The sequence below is a fragment of the Mirounga leonina genome, unplaced genomic scaffold, assembly GCF_011800145.1.
Source record: "Mirounga leonina isolate KUSES-001 unplaced genomic scaffold, KU_Mleo_1.0 Mir_154, whole genome shotgun sequence".
Classification (NCBI taxonomy): Eukaryota; Metazoa; Chordata; class Mammalia; order Carnivora; family Phocidae; genus Mirounga; species Mirounga leonina.
Window position 1 is genome coordinate 1,698,176 of NW_023270389.1, and position 22,840 is coordinate 1,721,015.

A 22,840-nucleotide genomic window follows, 5' to 3' on the forward strand; every position below is an offset into this window, starting at 1 on the left:
GGCGCTGTTGTTGCCCTTGGCAGCCTAGGAGCTTCCCAAGGGCAGGGACTGGCGCTTGGGGCCCTACGGAAGGTGAAAGAAATGCCTAAAGGGTTTTGGGATGTTGTGGAAAGAGACAGATTCAAGGAGTCAAGAGACTTTTATCTCAGGGTGCCTGAGTGGCTCAGATGGTTAAGCATCTGCCTTCGGCTCAGGTCATGATCCCGGGGTCCTGGGATCGAGCCCCACATCGGGCTCCCTGCTCAGCAGGGAGTCTGCTTCTCCCTCTGACCCTCCTCCCTCTCATGCTCTCTGTCTCTCATTCTCTCTCTCACAAATAAATAAAATCTTAAAAAAAAAAAATTCATGGGGCGCCTGGGTGGCTCAGATGGTTAAGCATCTGCCTTCGGCTCAGGTCATGATCCCAGAGTCCTGGGATCGAGTTCCGCATCCTGCTCCCTGCTCCTTGGGAGCCTGCTTCTCCTCTGCCTCTCTCTGTCTGTCTCTCATGAATTTAAAAAAAAAAAAAAAGAGAGACTTTTATCTCAGATCTTGACTCTGCCACCGTTTCTCTTGTGGCCTTGACTAGTCACTTTCTCTCCTTATAAAAAGAGAAGTTGAACTAGATGATCTTAGAGATCCCAACCATTTCAAAAAGTGTATTAGACTTTATGAGAAAACCATATATTTGTTTTTGTCTCCCTAGCATCTAGCACAGTGCCTGGCACATAATAAGGGTTCAAGAAATGCTGTGGTTAGTGAATGAATGAATGGATGGATGAATGAACACATGAACTAACAAAATAGTAGAAAAAGAAAAGGATCCAAAGTGGCATTCTTAGACGAGCCAGCTGGTGGCATCACCTCTCTGCATAACCACAGGGGTGCTGCTAGTTTCAGACCAAGGGAAGGATTCTGTTTAGAAATGAATACAGGTAACAAGAACCTGATATTTCCCATGGAGAGCAGGATGCTGGAATCCTGACCCAGCTCCTGTATTCGACAGATATCTTCACTGCCAGACTGGCAAGGTGGTGCTGGAAGAGGACGCACGGCCCCGACAGACAGACGGACTGACACGAAGCACACAGGAACAGCCCCACCTGGGGGGCTCCCCTGCACTGGGACAGGGCTTCTGCCTTCTGCCACCCACTTCATACCCATCCCTTGCTGGAAGACCCAAACATCTGGGCACCCAGTCTGGGTCTCTCCTATCGGGTTCCTCAAACCCGTGGCTGGTTGTCTGTCCTGAAGGCCCCTCTCCTCCCCCAGCGCTCCGAGGGAGTTGAAGATCAGGCTTCTTAATGAGTAGGCAGCCAGCAGGAAGGTCTTGAGTATTGAAAAAGTCCCTCTCTCTTATCTACTCACCTCCCGCCTCCTCTTTTCCCCCATCCCAGCACATTCTGTAAAGGGTAAGGATCTGGGCACAAACGGGGAAGACCCGGTGAGGCCTTTTTTCCAGTTAGGACTGAGATCACAGGGAGACAGGATGAGGTGTGGTGAGGGTGTACCTCAGCACCCACACCTCTGACGTGAGCTCGGGGATCGGAGGAGAGGGTGGGGGCGCTGCTGGCCTCTGGCTCCACAGACGAGAGCAGGAAAGGGTGAAATGGCAGGGGGGCGGTGGGGGACGGCAGGACCACTTCATACTTAGGAGTGGAGCTGAGGGCAGGCCACTCAGGTCCCCACAAGTTGTGCTCCCAGGGGGGAGAACAGGAAGCTGTGACTTCCTCTGCCCTTTCCCTCCCAGCCCTTAGCCTCAAGGTCACTTGCTGCAGTGAATTCTGACCTGTGTTTGAGTTGGCACGCTTCCACGGGCATGGTGACAATAGACAGCTGTGTGATGCCCGGCTCCTTTCTGCAATGGACACCCCAAACTTTAAATAATAGTCATTCATGCAAATAGCAACATACAAAGTGCTTTTTTCACATGTTTTATTTATTTTTTTAAAGATTTTATTCATTTATTTGAGAGAAAGAGAGCACAAGCAGGGTGGGGGCACGGGGGGGGAAGGGCAGAGGCAGAGGGAGAAGCAGGCTTCCCGCTGAGCAGGGAGCCCGAAATTGGGCTCGATCCCGGGACCCCGGGATCATGACCTGAGCAGAAGGCAGACTGAACCACCCAGGCGCCCCTCACATGTTTCATCTCATTTAATCACACCAATCCTGTGGAGCAGAGACTTTTGTCTGAAAAAAATTTTTTTTAAGATTTTATTTATTTATTTGACACAGAGAGAGAGAGCACAGATAGAGTGGCAGGCAGAGGCAGAGGGAGAAGCAGGCTCTCCGCTGAGCAGGGAGCCCGATGCGGGGCTTGATCCCAGGACCCTGGGGTCATGACCTGAGCCCAAGGCAGACGCTTAACCGACTGAGCCACTCAGGCGCCCCTTTTGTCCGCAATTTTTACCAAGAAAGCTGAGGCTCGGAGGAGTAATTTACCAAAGCCACACATTTAGTGAGGAGCAGACCTGGGACTCCGGAATCTCTGCTCTCTCGGACAGCCGTCCGCATTCCAGGCCCCCGTGTCCCCCGACCCCTGCCCCCAGGCCCCAGGGGAGCACTTTCTGCAGAGAAGGGGGCCTCTGTGTGCAGTCAGGAAAAGAGGGGGCTCCAGTTTGGTTGCATCGCTCAGACGGACGGGGTACCTCTGGCCTTCTGCCTGCGTGGAGGCTTGGGACTGCCGCCCACAGTGCACAACTCCCCCTCACCCCCTCCAGCTCTGCCCGCTAGAGCCCTTCCTGCACCCGGGGGCGCACACGCCCGCGCCCGTCACCCCGGCCCCGCGGGAGGCGCCCAGACACCAGCTCTCATGCCGCCTGGCGGCGTCCGTGCCCCGCTGCCCGCGGTCTGGGGCAACGCCTGGGAGACGGTGTGCGGAGTGCCAGCAACGGCATGCCCGTCCCGTCCGTCCGTAGCCCTGAGGGTGGCGGGCGCCCTGCCGACGGGCTTGTGGGGGCGGCCGGCTTGCTGGAGAACCTGGCCGTGCTCCGGCTGCTGGGCAGCTGCGCTCCGGGAGCTCCCGGCTCGGGCAGGCAGAGGGCCCGGCCCTCACTGTCCCCTTCTGGGCAGCTGCGCCCACGCGGGACTCCCCCGGCTCCTCGGAGGTGCCCTCCGCGACGTGGCGCTGAGGGCCAGCATCCTCCCCGTCCACGCCGGCGTCGTCCTCACTCCGGCTGAGTGTTGCCGGATACCGGCCGCGCCGCAGGGCCAGACAGCCACCTGTCTTCCGGGCCTGCGTGGCCACCCCGGCCGTGTGGGCGGGTGGGCGCTGTCTTTGGGGCCCAGGGTGAGGTGTGGGCCATGCGCTTTCCCCGGCAGGTGCAACCGCAGAGGACGGCACTGGCCCTCACGGCGCCCCTGGGCGCCATCCCACCACCCGCGGCTGGCCTCCGTGGCCCGCTCTGTCTACCCCGGAGGCCTCCTCCTCCCTCCGCGGCTCCCCAGCCATGTGGTCACTGGCTGGAGCGTCCTGGTGACCTTTGACCGGATGCCCTGCGATAGCATCTTTCTCCACCACCCATAGCTTCGTCTCCCCTGTCACCACCTGCCCGGGGCACAGCAAGAGCTGCCTCGGCCCCGTGCCGTCCTGTCTCCTGAGGCAGGAGCCTGACGGGCCCCGGCAGACACCTTCAAGAATCAGCGAGCCAGCCTGTGGGACTGGTGGCCCCGAGGGACAGAGGCAGGCGGCGGGTGGAGCGCGCACTCCCGCTCTGGCAGAGGGGCCCTCGGACCGCGGCCACCGACTGGGACAAACGGACACCTGGGTGAAGGGTGCTGAACACCCTCCTCCTCTTCCTGGGCTCCGCTGGGGCGGAAGCATTCACCACGGGGAGAGCCAGCCTGGGCCCCTGCGCCCTCGGGGAGGCTGGTCTTTGATCCCCTGCGGGGGTGGCGGGATGCGGCTGGAGGGTCACCTGGGGTCTGAGTATGACAGAGCTCAGGTCTTCGTGCATGGGGAGGAATGCATGGCAATAGCGAAAAGGCAGAGGATTGGAGAATAAGCCTCTGGATCATCACAGTTGTCTTGACCTCCTGCCACGCTTCCACCTCCGGTTCAGTGTGGACAGAAGGATTCTTTGCCCCATTTCTGCCTCCTGTGAGAATTTCCCAAGGGTTCTAGACTAACGGATCAGAGGCCAGTGCCTATTTCCCTCTGTCTGTCCTCCCACACACCCCTACCTGCACCTTAAACAGGTGTTCCTTGTTCTCTGGTGCCAGAGCCAAACACCCCCCACCCCCCACCCCCCACCGGCCATCTCTGCCTTCCAGCATCTCAGTGGTGCCCGTGGAAACCTGGTGCCTGCAGACCTCAGCTGAGAAGGCTGGAGCCTCCTGCAGGGAGAAGCCCCCTGGGAGGCGCTGCTGGACCCCTGGCATCGGCCCAGCCGATGTGGAAAGTGTAAGAACCACCTATCCTTTAACCAGGATTTGCAGGGAGAAGTGGAGAGAAGTCAAGGATGTGGGTGGGGCATAGGGAGGTGAGAGGTGGGGAAGGGGGAGGAGAAGAGGGGCCTCAGGTGTGTCCAGAGAAGTGGGAACCGGAGTGGGAGACTGGTGCGAGTGTCCCTCCCTGTCGCGCAGTGCAGATCAGGAACACCTGATTCACATCCTAGCTCCGACACGAACCAGTGGAGGACCTCGGCAAGTTACTTCTCTCTACTGGTTTTCTGATCTGTAAAATGGGGTGTTGAGGATTCAGCAGTGCCTGAAGTAGCGTGTTGGCTATTACTCTTTTTTTTTTAATTTAAGATTTTATTTATTTATTTGAGAGAGAGAGAGAATGAGAGACAGAGAGCATGAGAGGGAGGAGGGTCAGAGGGAGAAGCAGACTCCCTGCCGAGCAGGGAGCCCGATGTGGGACTCGATCCAGGGACTCCAGGATCATGACCTGAGCCGAAGGCAGTCGCTTAACCAACTGAGCCACCCAGGCGCCCTTGGCTATTGCTCTTAACACTTCATGGAAAATGGAATCTGAGAGAAGGAAGAGGAGGAAAAGAAAGGGAGGGAAGAGGGGGCAGCTGGGAGATGGGGACCGGGAGCCAGAGAGGTCTCATCTGGGATGATGTTCACATACTCTGGAGTGAAATGAAAGTTGTACGTCAAGACCTGAGTGAGGGATTGGCCCCTCCAGTCCCTTCTGAGGAGCGTTCTCCAGGGCAGTGGGTCTGCCTTTGGTTTCCATATCCATGGAGACCCAGTCAGAAGGGGGGCCAGCCCCTGGAAAGGAGGGAGGTGGCAGAAGCTAGACATGGTGGAGCTCCCACTTCCGTTGCCCCCATCACCGCCAAGCCAACCACTCTGGCCTCTCAAGGGCCCAGAGCAAAGCTGGGAGCACGCCCTTGGCAGGCCCCCTCTGCACTAGCTCCATCCCGTTGCTGAGCAGGAGACTCCCAACAGCTGCCCGTTTCACAACACATTAAGCAATGTTAAGGAGACCTAATTAGCTTCTTGATGTTTAATTTCCTCCCTTTCGTGTTTAAACTTGTTCTAAAACTCCAGGTCTCTTCCCAGTCAATTCAGGATGGAAAATCCTCCCCATCTAAGTACCCCTCTCTCGCCACCCCCTGCAACTCCTCTGAGGGCTCCCCTGGGGGCATCTCTGCTCACGGGGCCTGGAGGTAAATACTAACGGAGTTGCAACAGGCCCAAGTCCTAGGGGAGTGACTGCGTGCGCACCTACCATCGGATGGGGTGGGGGGGGGGGCAGGGGAGGTGCGGCACAGGACTGGGCAGGCGGCTGGGCACTCCTTGGAGGGGAAGGCAAGCACCGCGGTGAAGCTGGGCCCTGGCTCCCTGCGGCAAGCAGCCAGACAGCTTTGAAAGCGCAGTGGGAAGGATCGAGGCTAAGACTGGGTTTCTGAAGGGCTTAGCGAGGGCACAGTGCCAGAATGGGGAAAACTGCGAGAGACTCATGTCCAGAAAGAGCCACGTCAGAGGAAGGTGGGCAGCATGTCTCGGGGTCGAGGAGTGGCAGAGGGACAGTGCTGGGGATACATCAGTGCTGTCCCCGTGAGCTGTGGGCTTCTCCACACCCGCCCTGGGCTCTGTGTCTCCAGGTTCCCGCGTCTCTCCTGACCGGCATCCTTCACCAGATCTGTGACCACGTTGGGGGAGCCTGCATTCCCCTTTCTTGGTCTGAGCGCTCGACTCACCCACCCACACGGTGGTCCTCTCTCCACTCCACCCTGGAGGGGGTCTCAGCTTCCAGCTGACGTGGCAGACAGCTGCCGAGCCACATGTCCGTGAGCTGGACGCTCGGTGCTCCGGAGGGAAGTGGAGGCCGGCGCCTGCCTGGCTCGGCTACCCTGGCCGGGCAGCCTTCCCGATCCGTACCGGCCCACCGCCCAGACCCGGTAATGGATGAGAAAGCACCTGCCCAAGGCCGGATGCCATGGGCGGGTACAGGAGGGAGGTGCGGGCGGTCCCCAAGCCCGCTCCCCAGCTGATTGCAGTTCCTCTCCCCCGTGGAGGTGTGTGTGTGCACGAGTGTGGACCGCGTGGCCGCCCTCCCTCTTCCCCTCCCCCAGCCGCAGGGGGGTAGTAACCAGAAACAGGAAGTGAAATGAAGCAAAACCAAGAACTGAAACCGCCCTAATCTCTCACCCAGGGCCCCTGGAAGAGGCTGCCCCAGGGCTCTGACACTAAAGACCGAGGGCAGAGTGGGGTCTGAATCTGAAAATGAAGGACTCTGGGGAGAGGCCAGCAGGAACTGGGCCCGCAGGGGAGGGGAGGGGGCCACCGCTGACGCCATTTCTGAGCAGGGCATGCAAATGAGGCCGAGACCAGTTTTCTAATTCTGGACTCCCCAGCAGCCCCTGGAACCTAAGTGACCTTCATTTTGGTCCCTGGATCTGTGGACCTCAGTGCCAACAAGAAGGGCTGGAGGCACTTTCTTCTGGGAGGGGCCTGTGTTGGGGGAGGCGGCCTGTTCCTCCCTTGGGGGCGACAGGTCCAGCCCGTAGGGCAGGCAGGGCAGGCAGACATCGAGACAGCACTTCGTGGGGGTCCAGGTCTTTAATTTTCCCTGCTTTATCTTTTCTTTTCTTTTTTTTTTTTAAACAATCAAATGGGCAGAAAATGGCTGGGGCTGGTGGGCACTGGGGGTCCACTGGAAAACCCCCAAATTCACGCTGAGGCTTCAGTCATGGTTGCTGAGGTGGGGATGAGGTCAAGGTTCACAGAGATTTCCCAACTCACCCTACAACATGTTTTCCAAACGGCTGGAGGAGAGGTCAGAGTAGGTCCCCCGTTACTGCAGATGAGGGGACGCCGTTCCCCCCCACCCCTCAAGCTCTTCTGATAAGCAGAAATAGAAGGCTGTGATTTCTAATTGCCTACAATCATCTCTTAAAAATACAAAACACGTGCAGCTGGCTTTGGTACAAAAAAGAAAACAACAACAAAAAACATTCTGGTCCCGTGGGCTTTCCCCTCACCCCCCAACAGAGCCATCGTGGCCCCCTCGACCTCTACTCCATTGCCTCCGACTCCGGGGAGCCAGGCTGTCTCCCTGGGCTCTCCAGGGAGGATGGAGAGAAGGGAGAACAGCAGTTAGCGGGGGAGGGGAGGGGGCACGGCCGCCCACAGCCCTTCCGGAAGGGTCTGGCGGCGCAGCAGCCTCTCCCCAAAGACGGTGTTGCTGGGGAGGCGCGTCGGGGCTAGAACCCAGCGGCCGCGGGGTTAAGCCTGATAAACCCCAGTAGTGTTTCAGGACAAGGCCCCCGATCCCTATGGCTTGGTTCCCGTGTCCCTGGTCCTCTAAATCTCCCCACTCCCTGTGTAACTAATAAACAATAAATAAATAAATTTTCCTAAAGTAGAGGGAAGAAGGCATGAAAACGTGGCATCTGCGGTGTAGCTCCCGGATGCCATCAGGGGGCACTGTGGCCCAAGCCCTGCAGCTTCCCCAGGGCCGCAGGTGTCCGAGGAGCCCAAGAGCTGGCAGGGGGTCAGCAGTTCTTTTGAATGTGCCCTCGCCATTGGCAGGTTGCAGTCCCCAAGGTCCGCCTCCCTCGCTGTGTTCTTCCTGGGGGCACCGGACGGGGCAGGGGCCCCCTTAGCTCTCTGAAGCCACAGGCTCCCCGTCGCGACTCTCGATCTCTTCCGGGATGTCCTGCATTCGGGTGAAGTCTGAGGGGGGACGGGCAGAGTTAGCGGGACGGCACAGGCTCCCCCGGGCAGCTGCACCCCTGCGCCAAGAGGACCCCATGGCGGCCCAAGCGGCGAGGCGGCGGGGCAGGCCCGACCGCAGAGTGAGGCCCGCGCCCACACCTGCCTGCTCTGGATCCTCCCGACGACAGAAGGTACCCTGCGGCTAGGAACATACAAAACGTAAGTCACACTAGCTTTTGGTTATTTTGTATTTCTTGAATCTACTGTAAGAACGCTGACAGTCTTAAAAGTTTCTTTTCCTTAGAAATCTACGTTTAGGGGCCCCTGGGCTCAGTCGTTAAGCGTCTGCCCTCGGCTCAGGTCATGGTCCCAGGCTCCGGGGATCGAGCCCCGCATCGGGCCCCCTGCTCGCGGGGAGCCTGCTTCGCCCTCTGCCTCTGCCTCTGCCGCTCGCCCTGCTTGTGCTCGCTCGCTCGCTCGCTGACAAATGAAATCTTAAAAAAACCCGGCATCTACTTGCAAAGGTTGGCATCACAGACTTACTGGAGCGGCTCCCACATTCTTTGCTTCCCGCAGCGCTCGGCTGCCCGCTCAGCTCCGGAAAAGGCAGGACGTGCGCCCTGCGTGCCCCGCGCCAGACTTACAGGTTCCGTAGCCCTCGGCGGTGACTGCGGCCCCCCAAGTGCCCCCCGCACCAGCACACACGGCCGAGGGCGGCAGCCCACGTGCACGGGCGCCTCACCTCGCGGACTGTGGGGCGGGGACAGGCGGCTGCCCCCCTCCTCCTCGCTGCCCGTGTCCGCGTCGCTGCTGTCCTGCAGCCGCTCGTCGGGGCTGCCCAGCTCCTGTCTGTCTCGGTCCTCAAAGGGTCGGTGGACAGAGCGAATGGTCACAGACAAATCCAGGCGGTCGTGGCCTCGGCTGGGCTGTGACGGGCCGGCGGGAAAGGCAGCGGGCCAGGCAGTGAGCTGGGCCGGGCGCCCCGCCGCCGGCCCTGCCCGCTCTGCAGCCGCAGCCTGGCGCCCCGGGCCAAAGCCCCGCCGCCGCCGCCCGCCGGCCCGCCGGCCTCGCGCCCTCCCGGCTCAGCGCCCCGGGCTTCCTTACCTGCGGGGGCGTGAAGCTCAGGTACAGGGCGTCGCCCGCGGGGAGGCTGCGGCGCCGCGGGTCCAGGGGCCTGCGGGCCCAGGGGGCCTCGGCCGGGGGCGGCTCGCTCTGGCCCAGGGCGGCCAGCTGCCTGCGGGCCTCGTCGGCCTCCCGCTCCAGCCGGGCGCGGGCCTGCTCGCTCTCGCGCAGCCGCGCCTCCAGGCTGCCCGCCTCGGTGGCGCGCTCCTCGCCCAGCCGCCGGCAGCGCCGCAGCTCCTCCTGCAGCAGAGCGTGCTGCCGCTGCAGCAGCGCCAGCTCGGTGGCCTGCTTGTCCGGCGCCGCGGGGGCGGGCCCGGCTCGGCCGGCCTCTCCGTCCCGCGAGTTGGCAGAGTTGGCGCGGGCCAGCTTCTCCCGCCGCTCGGCGCCCTCGGGGAGCCGCGCTTCCACCAGCGTGTCCTGCTGCGCCACGGCCGCCTGGGGGCGTAAGGGGCCCCGACGGGCGTATCGGAACCCCGGCTCCCGGGAGCTCGGGCGGGGAGGGCCCCGACGGCGCGAGAACAGGCCGCCCCGCTCGCTCCTCCCCTGCCCATGCTGGCGCCGGCCCCGCTGACCTGGAGGCCGTGCAGAAGTCCGTAGAGATTGACCAACCGCTGTAACGCCTCCTGAGGACAGAGGAGAGGGTGGGGACAGGGCCCAAGCCTCAGGATGGGAGAGCTGCCCAAGGTGACCAGAGGTGGGTCCAGACGCTCTCAGACGTCGACTCGCCCGACACCACCCCTCCACACCGGGCCGATTTCTCAGCCACAACACCCTCCCTCTCACTCGGCTACACCAGCGGGTCCCCACCTCACCTCCTGGGGGGCTCTCAGCTGATTTCCATTCCGGTCCTGCAGAGAGAGGCAAGGATGGGGGAGTCGCAGGCGCCCGTCCCCCACAGCTCTGTGTCAGGGGTCCACAGGCCAGCTGCCCCTTCCCGCCCTCTCGCCAGCCCTGGTACCTCTTGCAGACCCACCTTCTGGCTGGAGTCTGAGTCGGTTCTGCAGAGCTCAATCGAGCCATTGAAGGTTCTGGGCTCACCATCTGTGGAGAAGGGAAAGGACAGGCTGAGCTCACGTCCTCAGGGCCTGGCCCCTCCCTCCCACCCACCACCGTGGCCCCAGCCCAGGCACTCACTGGCAGTGACCCCAGGACTCGTGCTACCGCCGCCATCCTGGTCCACGGGCAAGGCTGGTTCCCGGGGTGTCAGGAGCAGTTCTACTCCAGGCCCCACCAGGAGGTCTTTCAGACCCTCCACTACGGGGAAGGGGGGGAGGTAAGCCCAGGAGCCACAAGGAACCCTGCAGGGAACGGCAGGGCGCCTTCCACCCAAGGCACGCGTAACAGTCAGGCGCCCAGGGGCCCTCACTCATACCACCGCCCACAGGGCAGAGGTCACTGAAGGGCGCCGAAGGGGCAGCACAAACGTATGCAGGACAAGGCGTCAAACAGTAGCAAGGACTGTGCCTCCCCCGCCCTCCCCCCACCTTCCCCACACCTGGCGCCCCAGGGAGTGTATGGACACTGGGGCTGTGTGTGTCCACGTGTAGTCACGTGTCCCTATTCTGTGAGGCCAAGTGGATGGCCCTGGACTCCTCCCTCGGGGCTCCCTCACCCTCACGGATGGCATCCTGCAGCAGCCGCTCGCCACGGGGGGACTCCAGGGACTCGGAGCGGAAAAGGCCCCTGGGTAGGGCGGGCAGGGTCAACCCACCACCATCCTCCTCCACCTGGAAATGGGTCATTTCGGCGAACAGCCCGACCTTCTCCTGCAGCAGCTCAACCAGGGCCTGGTCTTTCTGTTGCAGCTCCACTGTGGATATGGAACAGGTGAGCACACGGTGGGGGCGGGGGGAGGCAGGGCGGTGTTATGGGGGGGCGCAGCCAGAGAGCCGTGCTGGAAGGGTGGCCCAAGGGCCTGGCGGCCACGGCTACACTCAACATAGTACTTAATTCTGGATTTCTGGCATTTACAAAAAAGAAAACACTTTTTTGGGGAAAAGTAATACATGAACTTTCTTTTTTTTTAAGTAGGCTCCATGCCCAACATGGGGCTCAAACGCATGACCCCGAGATCAAGAGTCACAGGCTCTACTCACGGAGCCAGCCAGGCGCCCCTGGACTTTTATTTTAAAAGCAAAACTAACATGATCTGTGGCCAGAACTGCAGATGCCCACCACTTTCATTCTCCCATCTTCCTTTAATTGGAGAGTCCCTACAAATTTCATCTGGGCATGTGGCTGCCCAATTAAACCTGACCTGCAGCCAGACATTGCCATGGGACTAAACTGTGGTCAACGGACATGACTGTCTCTCCGGATTGGCCCTTTAAAGAAAAGGGTATAGAGGCACCTGGCGGGCTCAGTCAGTGGAGCGTGTGACTCTTGATCTTGGGGTTGTGAGTTTGAGCCCCACCTTGGGTGTACAGACTACTTAAAAATAAAATCTTAAGGGGCACCTTGCGGGCTTAGTCAATAGAGCATGCGACTCTTGATCTCAGAGTCATGAGTCCAGGCCCCACATGTAATATGTTTTATATTTATATATATAAAATATAAATTTTATATATATAAATAAAATAAAATACAATCTTTAAAAAAGAAAAAAAAAGGGTATAAACTCTCCCTGTTCCCTTCCACCTCCCTGCTAGCTGGGATGCAGATGTGATAGCAGGAGCTAGAGTAGCCACTTTGGACAGGGAGGTGGGGAATCTTTATGATGAAGATGGCAGAGGCGTACCGACTACCCTGTACTTCCCACTTGTGGACTATAGAGAAACGATCTTCTACCTTGTTTAAGAAACTGATTTTTGTTGGTCTTTTTGTATAGCAGTTAGTTCATACTCTAATAAAAGTAAAAAAAGTAGATTAATGTCTCAACCCTGGTCTTCCCAGCTCTCCTTCTAGAGACGCCACACACACACACACACACCTACCACATGTGACACATACCCGACCCCCATTATTTTTACCCCAGAGGTAGCACACATCCTCTGTTGTGTTAAACCTGGCTCTTTTTTCTTCACAGTACATTCTGGTTATGGGTCTGCATCAGCCCTCCCCAGCATTGGCACATTTCAACCAGTCCCATCGTATTCCATCATCACGGGGACGTATTATAAATTACTTAAAGAGCTCTGTGGGTGGACTCACTCTTGATTCGGCGCAGGTAAGCCTCGTGCTCTGTCTCAATCAGGGGGAAGTCCTCTCTGGATGGGCACCTAGAGAGGTCACAGGTTGGGTGGGGTTGAGAGATCAGGAATCAGCCTCCTTCCTGAACATGCTCGGTGCCTCCCTGTAAGACTCACCAGCCCCAAGCCCTGGCTTCACTCACTCCCGACCCCCTGCTTTTCTTCACACCCATCATCCGAATTTCCCGGTGCGTGTGCCTCTCCATGGGCCACCTGCGGGGGTTGCACCGCAAGGACGGTCACTACACCCTCGGCGCGAAGCAACCTGGGCCCAGATCCAGGCCCCACTATTCACCCGGTGGTAGCCCTCTACTTCTCATCTGAAAAATGGGTATGATGTCACTCTTCCTCACTGGCTTTTTTTTTTGTCAGGATTAAATGAAAAAACATAACAATGCTTTGAACATGGCAGAAGCTTGATACATCGATTACAGAGTATTGATTATAATTTTCACAGTGACAGACATTAATACTGTTAACAGAGAGGCCCCCATGGATCTACTGCCAATAGGACAAGTACTTGGCATGGTTTTCCTAGAACAGGCAAGGTCATACTTTGGCACGCATTTCTGAAAAATTTGTTCCAAAGTCTAAACTGCAGAAGTAAAAAAAAAAAAGTTTACATGTTACAAAGTGGAGAAAATCCATTTCTAAAAGATAAAAAAATCGACAAGTATCCTGATTGCGTTTCTTTTTTTTTGGCATAATCTTCAAGAATCCGTTTTGAACGCTCTACGTGCATTTTCCTTTTTTCATCAAAAGAGACACACAGTCGAGGGCCTCAAATCCTACATACGTCCCCCAGAAGCTCGAGGTTGGCTGCCTTATTAGCATACGGAACGGTTTCCTTCTTGCCTTGACCATGGGGGTTTCACTCTAGTTTTAATGACTTCATTCCCTTGTTCATTTGTTTTTAGAAAATAACGGTAAAATGCAATATGATCCAAGTAACTGCCCACTGCCTACAGCCCGAGGTGTTCCTGCCCATGGGAGGGCCCTGCTGGTCGGCAGGCGAGCCACCATGGGACGGCCCCAAGCGTCCCTTTGCTTGCCAGCTCACGCTCCTGAGAGGTGCTCGGGGTTGTCGCGGCACGAACACACAGGATATGCCGGCCCAGGTGACCTCTCCCGCCCCGGGCCACCGTGCTCCTCCCCCAGCCCCTGCCTCCCCCTCTGAGCCCTGGGTTCTTTCCCCAGGGAGTGCTGTGGCCTGGGGCCCTAAGCTGCAGGATCCCGGGGGCCATGCACACTCACACGCGCACGCTCTGCTGAATGACTCGGATCCAGGTGCTCCGGTCATCCCGGGATGCCGTGTGGACCTCATACATCTCAGGGGGTGTGGCGCTGATCAGAAACATCCCTTTCTCCTGGTTGGCGATGTCTCGCACAATTAGATTCTGCAGTGATACCACCGAGGGCTTGTCCTGCAGGTCAGAAAGGAAAGACTCAGCCTGGGAGCCCTGACCTGGGGTATCTGGGTTTTCGGTCTTTCTGCAGTGCCCGAAGGACTGAAGAGACTACCTGCAATATAAATTTAGAGCCCCGGCACTGGTGCGGCCAGAGGGCACTTGGGAGCACATGTGACCTGACAAGTTAACTGACATTAAGGTTTATCAGGGCGCCCAGCTGGCTCGGGCGGGAGAGCGTGCGACTCTTGATCTCAGGGTTGTGGGTTCAAGCTCCACGTTGGGGGTAGAGATTACTAAGAAAATAAATAAACTTAGGGGCGCCTAGGTGGCTCAATCGGCTAAGCGTCTGCCTTCGGCTCAGGTCATGGTCCCGGGGTCCTGGGATCGAGCCCCGCATCGGGCTCCCGGCTCGGCGGGGGGTCTGCTTCTCCCTCTGCCGCTCCCCTGCTCGTGCTCTCTCTCTCTCTCAAATGAATAAGTCTTTAATAACAGTAATAATAACAAATAAATAAACTTTAAAAAACACACACATTAAAACAAAACCTTTAAGGTTCACTTTCCTCATCGACAAACGGGATCACAGGGGGCCCGCGTCGACGTGGAAGTGCCTGCACACAGCGTTAGCTGTTTCTATTCCTCCCAATATCGTAGCGACGGTTATGCTCGTCGCCACTTGGCTCTGGGGGATTCTCGGGTTCTTTCTGGCGTGGCAGAAAAGCAAGCAGAGCCCGTGACACTGGTCTGTGCTGAGACAGGAGGAGGAAAATCTCACCAGGGCGGGAAAGATGTACTTCTGGTCCTTCTCCTGCAGAAACAGCAGCACGTCTGTCATCAGCAGCATCAGGACGTCTGGCGGGAGAGTGGCCAGCATCAGAGGCCTGCGCAGCCGCCTGCCTCGTCCTCGGGGGCCAGGCCTGACGACTCTGTGCCCGGCCTCTCTTCCCTCTGGCTGCTTCCTCCTCCGTTGCAGCCGCCCACCCGCCCGTTCCCACAGCTCAGAAACGCCAGGGGGAGAGGGGCCTGCGCACACATCAAACAGCTTCTAGGCCGGAGAAGACTGGAGGCGGTCACCGGTGCATCCGAGAAAAACCCTCTTCGCCCAGCTGAGGCCGTTTCTTAACCGGGGGACCACAGACCCCAGGCGTGTCCACTGCTGGGTCTCGGGGGCTCTGCAACCTCCCAAAGTTGCATAATTTTACGTAGTAACATAACATGCACATGTATTTTTCCCGGTGAAAGGGTCCAGAATTTTTGTGAGAGTAAAAAGCGTTCCCAGAGCAGGAGGGGCCGCCCTTTAAATGCCATGCCTCGCCGCTGACAGAAGGGCTTTCCGGCGACCTGACCTGAAAGCCCCTGCCCACACCTCCCGGTGCTCAGGAGGCAGGGGACAGTCAGGCTTCACAGCCATCCCTCCCACAGCTGAATAATCCCACCCCCCCTCGACCCCAGAGGCCTCCTTCACCGTCCTTCTCTGCCCCACCTTCCAGCCGCTCTGCTCCTGAGTCCCGCACTTTAACACTGGGGGGGACACGGACAAAAGGTCAAGTCCCTAAAACCCAGAGGTCACAGTCAAGAAAACACATGCTCACCCTTTGACCTTGGAGATCTTACTAAACTGTGGGCACACAGAGGGGAGGGCTTTTGCTAAACGCTTCAGAAATAAAGCTCTCCAGCCTTGCTATTTTTAACCCCCACGGTTTATATTCTTAGCTGCTGCGTGGGAGGGATGGGAAAGAGAGAAAGGGATGAAGGAAGGCGCCGGTAAAGCGCTGCCATCCCCCAGCCCATGGAGGGGGGATTTCATGACATGGGACGGCGGGCTCAGGCAGCCTCAGGCCTGGGGAGCAGTTTCACTCTGGCCCTCATTCCTCACGCCCAAAGCCGAGGCCTGCTACTCTCTTGGCCTTGCTTTAGGTAGGAAAGACATGGCCAGTGCGATCTGGGGAGAGAGGCCGGGAAAGTGGGCCCCCCGCCCTGGTCCCCTCTGCTCTTTTCTCTCTTCTCCATCCTGCCTGTCCTTCGCCAGCTCAGTTCCCTGCCCTGGGCCTTCCTGGCTGTCTTCCCGAAGCCCACTCTGCAGCCCTGCGAGCTGCCCCACTCTAGTCCCCTGGTCCTGGAGTTTCTCTGTCTTCCTCATCAAACTCGTAGCTCTCTGGGCACGCAAGGACTCATCCTGACAGGGAAGCCCTGTGTGGCCCATGCAGTGAAATACAGAATTCGGACTTTGCTGCAACAGAGAGCTGCATTTCCCTGCCCCCGGGCCCCAGATGTCGGGCTGCAGAGAGAGGGCCCACAGGATGGATGCCCCCCCCCCACATCTGGCGCTGGGCTCCCGCCTGGCCCGCCACACTGACCGCCGACCTTTGAAGCGGCCAGTTGCTGTCTTCCAGAGCAGGCAACCATCGTGGATAAGCTTGCGCCGCAGAAGCTCCTCTCGGCCGAACGGGCCCTTGCCAGGCACCGGGGCCTGGGCCCGAGGGTCCATACGGTGGTAGATCTCCTGCAGGCGGGCTCCCTTCTCCAGCTCGTGCACATCCTGGTCCACGTTGGACAGCAGCTCCTTCACCAGCCCCAGTGCCGTGGTCAGGTCCTGGCGCTCCTCCTCCGTCCCTGTGCCGAGGGCCAGCATGAGGCCCAGCTAGTCCGCTTCCATCCCGCCCCAGTTCCCACGGTGTCCGGATCCCATCGTCAGAGGTGGCCCCGGGCTCCACGGCTGACGCTGTCCTTTCCCTGGGTCACCTTTCCTCACCCCAGAGAGCCCTCCCCGCACAGCCGTGCCCGGCCGGCTCCCTCACCGTGGGAGTGCTGCAGGATCCGGTTGATGAGCACCGGGTACTTGGTGATGCGCTGGGTCACCAGCAGGATGCACTCTTGTACCCCATGCCTCTTGAGCACGGCCGAGCGGGTCACCTTCTACAAGGGCAGAGGTGGGGCTCAGGGCCAGCGTGGGGCCGGGGGCGGGGTGCACGGCAAAGAACACGGCCCTTGGAGCCTAAGCTCTGGAGACGGCCCTAACTTGGCTGCTGACCTCCCGCTGGCTTGGGTGACCGTATCTGGAAATGGGGAGCACTGTGCCCCGGGTTTACTACGAGGACCAACCAGACAAAGAAGTGAACAGGGATTATGGCTCGCTCGCAGGGATTATTGTTGACAAGTGCCACAGGGGTTGGTGGGAACCTGGCCTTCTGGTGGCGGCAGCCGCCATGCCCCCCAAGAAAGAGGAGGCGGGGTTTGGGCCACTAGGGGTGGCTCTGGGCGCGAGCCCTGCAGAGGTCCACTCACCCGGATGAACTGCTGAAACCTTTTGTCGCGGGCATACAGCTCCTTATAAAGCTTTAAGGCCTTGGTGTGGCGGCTGCAGAACTCCGAGTAGGTCTTACGCATCTGCTCCGCACTGGGACCTGAGAACTAGCAGTCGGGGTGCCGGGCTGGGTCAGCATGTCCCTCAAAGCCACACCCTACCCCCGGGACCCCCTCCGGCCTCCTGCCTCACCAGCTCCCGCCTCCACCCCCAGACTCCGATCACACCTTTGCCCTTGGGTCCGGCCTCACCTGGGTGATGAGCAGGTCACCCAAGCGATAGATGACGAAGTTGCGGGTGCTTCCAGGGCACAGGGCCTGGCGTCGGCGCTCTAGCAGCTGGCTGAGGAAGCGCGTGTGGATGTCACTGAGCTCATCCGCGCAAGGGAACAGCCCCTGCACCAGCCCCGGCTCGAGCTGCAGCTCTTCCAGCATCCCCGTGCGGAAGAGGCGGGTCATGATCTTCAGCGTCCGCACGTGGCGCAGCTCCGTCTGGATGAGTTCTGTGGGGCGACAGCTCGTTGGACCCGACTGTGCCTTGGCCACACTGGTCGGCTCGGCGGGGGCCTCAGGGCTCGTGGGAGGTTCCTAAGGTCCCTTCCAGGGTGACATTCTGCATTGGTATGGTCTTAGATGATTCTTTAATCATGTTTTCTCTTTACGCTCTGCCATCGCAGGCTGTAAGCTGTTTGCGGCAAGAACCACGTGTCCCCTCACGTCCAGATTTCCCACATGGTCCCAGGCGTGGAAGAGGCCGGGAGCAAAGGCGGAGAGCCGACTTGAAGGAAGGGGTAAAGACGGGGCCTGGGAGACCAAGAGCCCCAAAAGGCGGGGGCCTTATGGCAACTCGTGGGCTGGAGGCAGGGGTCTTGGAGGGGGGAGCCCTGGCTGGAGGAAGGTTACAGACAACTGGCCCTGGCTAGCAAGAGCAGCATGGGTGGTCTTGGCTCACCGTAGATGACATCCTGCTGCTTCATCACCTCCTTCTTCTGCTGCTGCAGGAAGCTGCTGTCCACGGCCAAGCTCCACGAGTCGGCTGCGAAGTCCCTCTCGTCTGTCTCAAAGTCACTCATCAGCTCGCTGTAGAACACCTCTGCACCTGGACGTCAGCAGGGCCCACGGCTGAGCCCGACTCTGCTCACTGGGTCCCGCCCCGCCCCGCCCCCCGCAGGCCTCCCCGGGCCGGCCGTCACCTTCATCCATGAGGGACTCCACGGACAGGGCTCGGTTCCGCATGTTGAGGGAGTCTGTGGACTGGGACAGGATTCGGCGCAGCCCCAGGGGCGACTCGTCACTGAAGTGTCTGAGGGAAGAGAGCCTGTGTCACCCCAATGCGGGGGACAGACCCCTCCCCAGATGGGGAACCGAGGCTGGGGTCTGAGGGGCACGCACCCTGAGTCCTCCTTCCCTGTCGATGGTTCTGAGCTCAGGGACGGGAACGACCCCCCAGGCCTCCTGGTCCCCACTGCCTGCCCCCCGGCTGTCCCTTCCCCAAGCAGAGGCTCACCCAGCGATGTTGGTGGTGGAGACACTCTTGGCTAGCGACAAGGAGGAGCGGCCGCGGCGGGAACCTAGCAGGGATTGCCGGAAGCTGTCGGAGGGGTAGATGGCAGAGCTTGGCCGCTCCCGGGGGGTGGCTGGAGGGGGGACAGCGAGCAGACAAACGTCAACGCTGCTGCTTCCCGCGATCCAGGCCTCCCAGGCTCGTGGACTGGAAATGAGGCCTCCTCTGCCACCCCACCCCCGCCGGGCCGCTAGTCGAGGAAAGTCGAGGAAAGGTCACGGTAGCGCCACCTCGTAGCGCCACCTCGCACTCGTGCGCTTCTTCTAACGCGCTCCTGTCTCATCTTGTCCCCGAAACAAGCCTATGAGCACACTGAAGCTCAGAAAGTTAGGGGACTCGTCCAGGGTGACTCAGCTGGTGGCGGAGGGACTCAGACTCCGCTCATTGTGCAGCACCAGTCAGCAGTGTGCCCGCTCCGTCGGCCAGCCAACCCTAGCCTCGCCCCCGCGGGAACTCTGCCCTGCCCCCGGAGAGGCTGGACATCCCTGAGGGGCCACCATGCACTTCCAACCGAGGGGGGAGGGTGCCGTGCGGGGAACGACCTGCGGGGGGCAGCAGAGCCCGCAGGCTGAGAGGCCTGGGGTCCTGGCCGGGGTCTCCTGCGCGCCCCCGCGACTCACTCTTACTGCGGAGGGAAACGGACTGCAGGGCGGTGTTGTTCTTCAGCAGGGCGGCTTTCTGCTGCTGTGGGATGGAGCAAAAGAGACACCAGGGACAGTTGTTGCGCATGGTCTCCCCCACGGGCTGGGGCAGGAGCTGGGCGGCCGGCCCCTCGGGAGAGAGACGGCACCGTGGCCACGGGCATGAGGGTGGCCGAGCCCCGCGCCAGGGGATGTGTCCCGAGCAGCGGGCCGGCCGCAGGCCCGAGGCCTGGGGTGCAGGGTGTGGGCCCGCACAGTGAGGCACGCGGGTGAGGGTGAACGGCAGGGTCACCGCCCGGTCCCCAGCCTGCCGCCCGCCGCCCGCCGCCTCACCTTCTGCTTGACCTTGGTGCAGTTGGCCAGCGTGTCTTTACAGCGGTTGTGGATGGTCACGTTGCAGGCTGGGAGGGCGGGGGAGAGAGGGTGAGGGGGGCCGGGCGGCACAGGACGGGGCATACCCACGTGCACACACCCGTCTGCCCCCGGCCACGCCGTCTGGGACGCCCCTCTCCCCGGCCCTCCCCACCCCTCCTCCTCCCCCTTCCTTCCAGCAGGAAATCAGGCGAGGGGCAGAGGAGGCCATCCTGACTCATTGGTGACCTGAGGGGTGGCCCGGAGGGAAGAAGGGGTTCCTGGCTGCCAGAGACGAGCTCAAGGAGCACAGGGGTGGTTGAGAGTGACAGATGGAAGAGGACGCCCACGGGACAGAAGCAGGCGCAGAGCAGCTGGGGTGGGGGCCAGGGGCAGGGGGGCGGTTTGCACCCCCGGAGCACCTAGCACGTGGCCCACAGTTCCTTGATCCTGACAACCCTTTGGGGGTCGATTCAAGGATCTTCATTTTACAGATGAGGGGCCCGCCGCCTGGAGAGCTCAGACAGCCCCCAGCGCCCCCACCAGAGGCCAGGCAGCTAGTGGTGCAGCCGGGACTGAAACCCCAGCATGGCTGCGTCCGGAGGCCAGACTCTTGTTGCTGGGCCACACGTGCGCCCACGAACCGTGGCCAGGCCTAAGCAATTCAAAGGCTGCTGGACCCGGCGCTGGAGCAGGGACAGACCCTGCCCCGTCCTTCCCCAGAGCCTCCTGGCCTTCCCCGCGGCTCGGCTCTGACCCCTACCTTCCCCCTGCTCCAGGCCTGGGGCAAACCCACAGCCCCCACACTCTGTCCACCACGGGGTAGGAGAGGAGGAGTGGCCAGGCCTTGGCAGTGGGGCGGCTGGCTGTCCCTGTCCCCAACGTGCCTCGCCCTCTCCCTCTCCTGCTCCCTCCGCCGCGTGCAACAACAGGAAACCCTGCGACTCCTGCAGACAATACCCAGCAGCAGGCTCACTTCCACAAATACAAGGCGGGCAGGGTGGGGTGAAGGGGAGGACTGGAGGGGGCTGGGGCTGCCCCACTCCCCTAGAGCTCCCTTCTTCTACCCCCAGCGCTTTCCACCTGCTCTCAAAATAGCGCTTGCCGCCTGCCTCCCCGGTTCCCCTGGCAACAAGCTTCCCGCTGGGGAGCTCTGTCAGGTCTTGGGGGATCCAGCCTGGGGTTCCCTCTTCATCCTCCTAACTCTGAGATGGGTCGTGAGGAAGCAGGGAGACCTCCCTGGCTCTCCAGCTGCGCAGGGACCGAGAGCCGGAGCACCGGTCGCAGACCTCAGGGGGCCACAGACTGGGGGGCAGGGGCCTTCTGTGCTGGCAGGCCGGCATCCTAGGGAAGGAAGACTGCCCTGCTCAGACTCCTAAATACGGGGCTGCCCTCCGAGGTAGGCGAAGGTCAGGAGCTCCGACCGCTAACCCCCAACGCATACATTCCTGCTGTTCTCCCTCTTTCTCACGGTCTGTCTGTCACACTGGGAATCTGAGACAGAGGGTCCTAATCCCATCCTCTACTCCAAACTGCAGAGACAAGCATTTCAGGCTCCACCCAGTCAAGAGAAAGGGAGGGGCAAGGGGACCCTCGAGTCCTGACCTTCCAGTTCTGCCCAGGAAGACAGGCAGAACCAGGTGCAAGGCCGTGGCCGGCCACCGCCCCCCCTCCACCAGCAGGACGTTCCTGATCCTTCTCCAAGCAGTTCCCCTAACCCTCAGCAGCTGCTCCGGAGCCGGGGGACACCCAGCGGACAACAGCTGCAAGGGGTGCCACCCCAGCCCCCCCTCCCCTGACTCCCCTACAGCCTTGCTGTGCCCCATGGAGGGAGGAAAGGGAGCGAAGGATCAAGCATCTGGCCTGGGGCCCTGCTGGGGCTCCAGGAGAGTGACCCTATGGATCCAGGGCAGAAAGGACAGATGGCAAGGTTAGGGTCAGTGGGCACCGAGTCAGAGTGACATTCAGGATCCACACAACCTACTTGGGCAGATGAGGGCCTCCTTGGCCGTGATGCTCTTGTTACAGGCATAGCACATGGTCATGCCCGAGACGGAGATGGTGGTGAAGAGGTGCCCGTTGGTATAGCGGGCATCCTTGGCTTCCTTCATCTTCTCCTTTTCCCGGGTCTGTGGAAGGGGTGGGAGAGACAGGAAGTGAGGCTGAAGATGCCAGGTGCCCGGGGTGTCCAGAGACAGGCGGAGGGCAGAGGCCAGGGGGTGATGCCGGAAAGACACCCCTTCCCAAAGAAGGGCCTGCCGCAGGGTGTCAGAGGCAGCTGTCCGAGGGGGCCCGGGCCGGCCCCTGACCTACCTGGCCCCGGCGGCTAGGCTGCCTCCTGTGGGCACTCATCTCCCCGGCTCTAGCCCGGCGTCCTCCCTGCACCTCCCAGCCCTGCTCTGCTCGCCCCCAGGCTGCTGTACGCTCTCCTCGGAGCTGGGGGAAGATGCGCAGAGAGGAGGGGGAGCGGGCGAGGCAGAGGGTGCCAGCTCACCAGCGCTTTCAGATCTAGGGGAGTTAGCTGCTCTTATAACCATGACAACGGGTGTTGGAGCCGGGCTCCGCAGTCACAGTGGGGGGGCCAAAGAGCCCCTCAGTAGACCCGCTGGAGGCCGGAATGCCTCTGTTGCCACCCCCAACCCAGGGGTCAGGATCCCAAACCACCAGGGCCCCTATGGGAGGCTGGACCTGGCTTTGGTCTCTCCGAGGAAGGAAACTCAGCCCACGGGTCTCCTTCCGGCAGGAAGTCTGACTTGTATTCCTCATGCTACCCTCAGAAACCCGGGTGAGCTCCCACTCCTCCCGCTCACCCGGCTCCCATCCCGAGTCCTTTCTGGCCTCTACCCTCTGTCCTCCGGCTGCAACACCCTTCTTTGGGCTCCAGCCTCCAGCAAGAGGGGGCACAGAGTACCCCAGAACCTCAGAGGCTGGGGGTCCCCATCCCTGCCGCCCCGGCAGCTAGCTGTGGGTCAAGTCATTTCCCCCCCTCTTCTCTGTCCCCCAAGAGCCTGAGAGGGCGTGGGATGCCCTTCTTCCCACCTACTCCAGGACCTTCCTCGGCGGTCACCTCAGACCCTTGATGTCCCCCCAGAGAGGGTAACCAACAGGACAGGGCTGGCAAGAACACTCCCCACCCCCTGGACTTCCGAGCTTCCCAGGAACAGAGCGGGATCC

General features: G+C 60.4%; 1 protein-coding gene across 7 annotated transcripts in view; it reads right to left on the minus strand.

Annotated features, from left to right (window-relative positions):
* Nucleotides 1-6,974: 6,974 nt before the first annotated feature.
* The window catches only part of ARHGEF2 (Rho/Rac guanine nucleotide exchange factor 2), a 36,591-nt gene continuing 20,725 nt past the window's right edge, over nucleotides 6,975-22,840 (minus strand). For 4 of the 7 annotated variants that reach the window (XM_035009790.1, XM_035009789.1, XM_035009795.1 and 1 more), the window contains 21 exons: nucleotides 21,651-21,795; nucleotides 19,649-19,716; nucleotides 19,295-19,358; nucleotides 18,618-18,747; nucleotides 18,304-18,413; nucleotides 18,063-18,209; nucleotides 17,363-17,613; nucleotides 17,093-17,218; nucleotides 16,606-16,723; nucleotides 16,172-16,420; nucleotides 14,583-14,659; nucleotides 13,656-13,825; nucleotides 12,364-12,431; nucleotides 10,826-11,023; nucleotides 10,348-10,467; nucleotides 10,187-10,254; nucleotides 10,026-10,061; nucleotides 9,786-9,836; nucleotides 9,196-9,648; nucleotides 8,834-9,017; nucleotides 6,975-8,109 (listed from right to left, as the gene is read on the minus strand). In XM_035009790.1, coding sequence (XP_034865681.1) covers nucleotides 8,036-8,109; nucleotides 8,834-9,017; nucleotides 9,196-9,648; nucleotides 9,786-9,836; nucleotides 10,026-10,061; nucleotides 10,187-10,254; nucleotides 10,348-10,467; nucleotides 10,826-11,023; nucleotides 12,364-12,431; nucleotides 13,656-13,825; nucleotides 14,583-14,659; nucleotides 16,172-16,420; nucleotides 16,606-16,723; nucleotides 17,093-17,218; nucleotides 17,363-17,613; nucleotides 18,063-18,209; nucleotides 18,304-18,413; nucleotides 18,618-18,747; nucleotides 19,295-19,358; nucleotides 19,649-19,716; nucleotides 21,651-21,795 — 2,907 coding nt within the window. In that variant the 3' untranslated portion in view covers nucleotides 6,975-8,035. The remainder of the gene's footprint in view (nucleotides 8,110-8,833; nucleotides 9,018-9,195; nucleotides 9,649-9,785; nucleotides 9,837-10,025; nucleotides 10,062-10,186; nucleotides 10,255-10,347; nucleotides 10,468-10,825; nucleotides 11,024-12,363; nucleotides 12,432-13,655; nucleotides 13,826-14,582; nucleotides 14,660-16,171; nucleotides 16,421-16,605; nucleotides 16,724-17,092; nucleotides 17,219-17,362; nucleotides 17,614-18,062; nucleotides 18,210-18,303; nucleotides 18,414-18,617; nucleotides 18,748-19,294; nucleotides 19,359-19,648; nucleotides 19,717-21,650; nucleotides 21,796-22,840) is intronic. The other 3 variants (XM_035009792.1, XM_035009796.1, XM_035009791.1) reach the window with 2 other exon arrangements.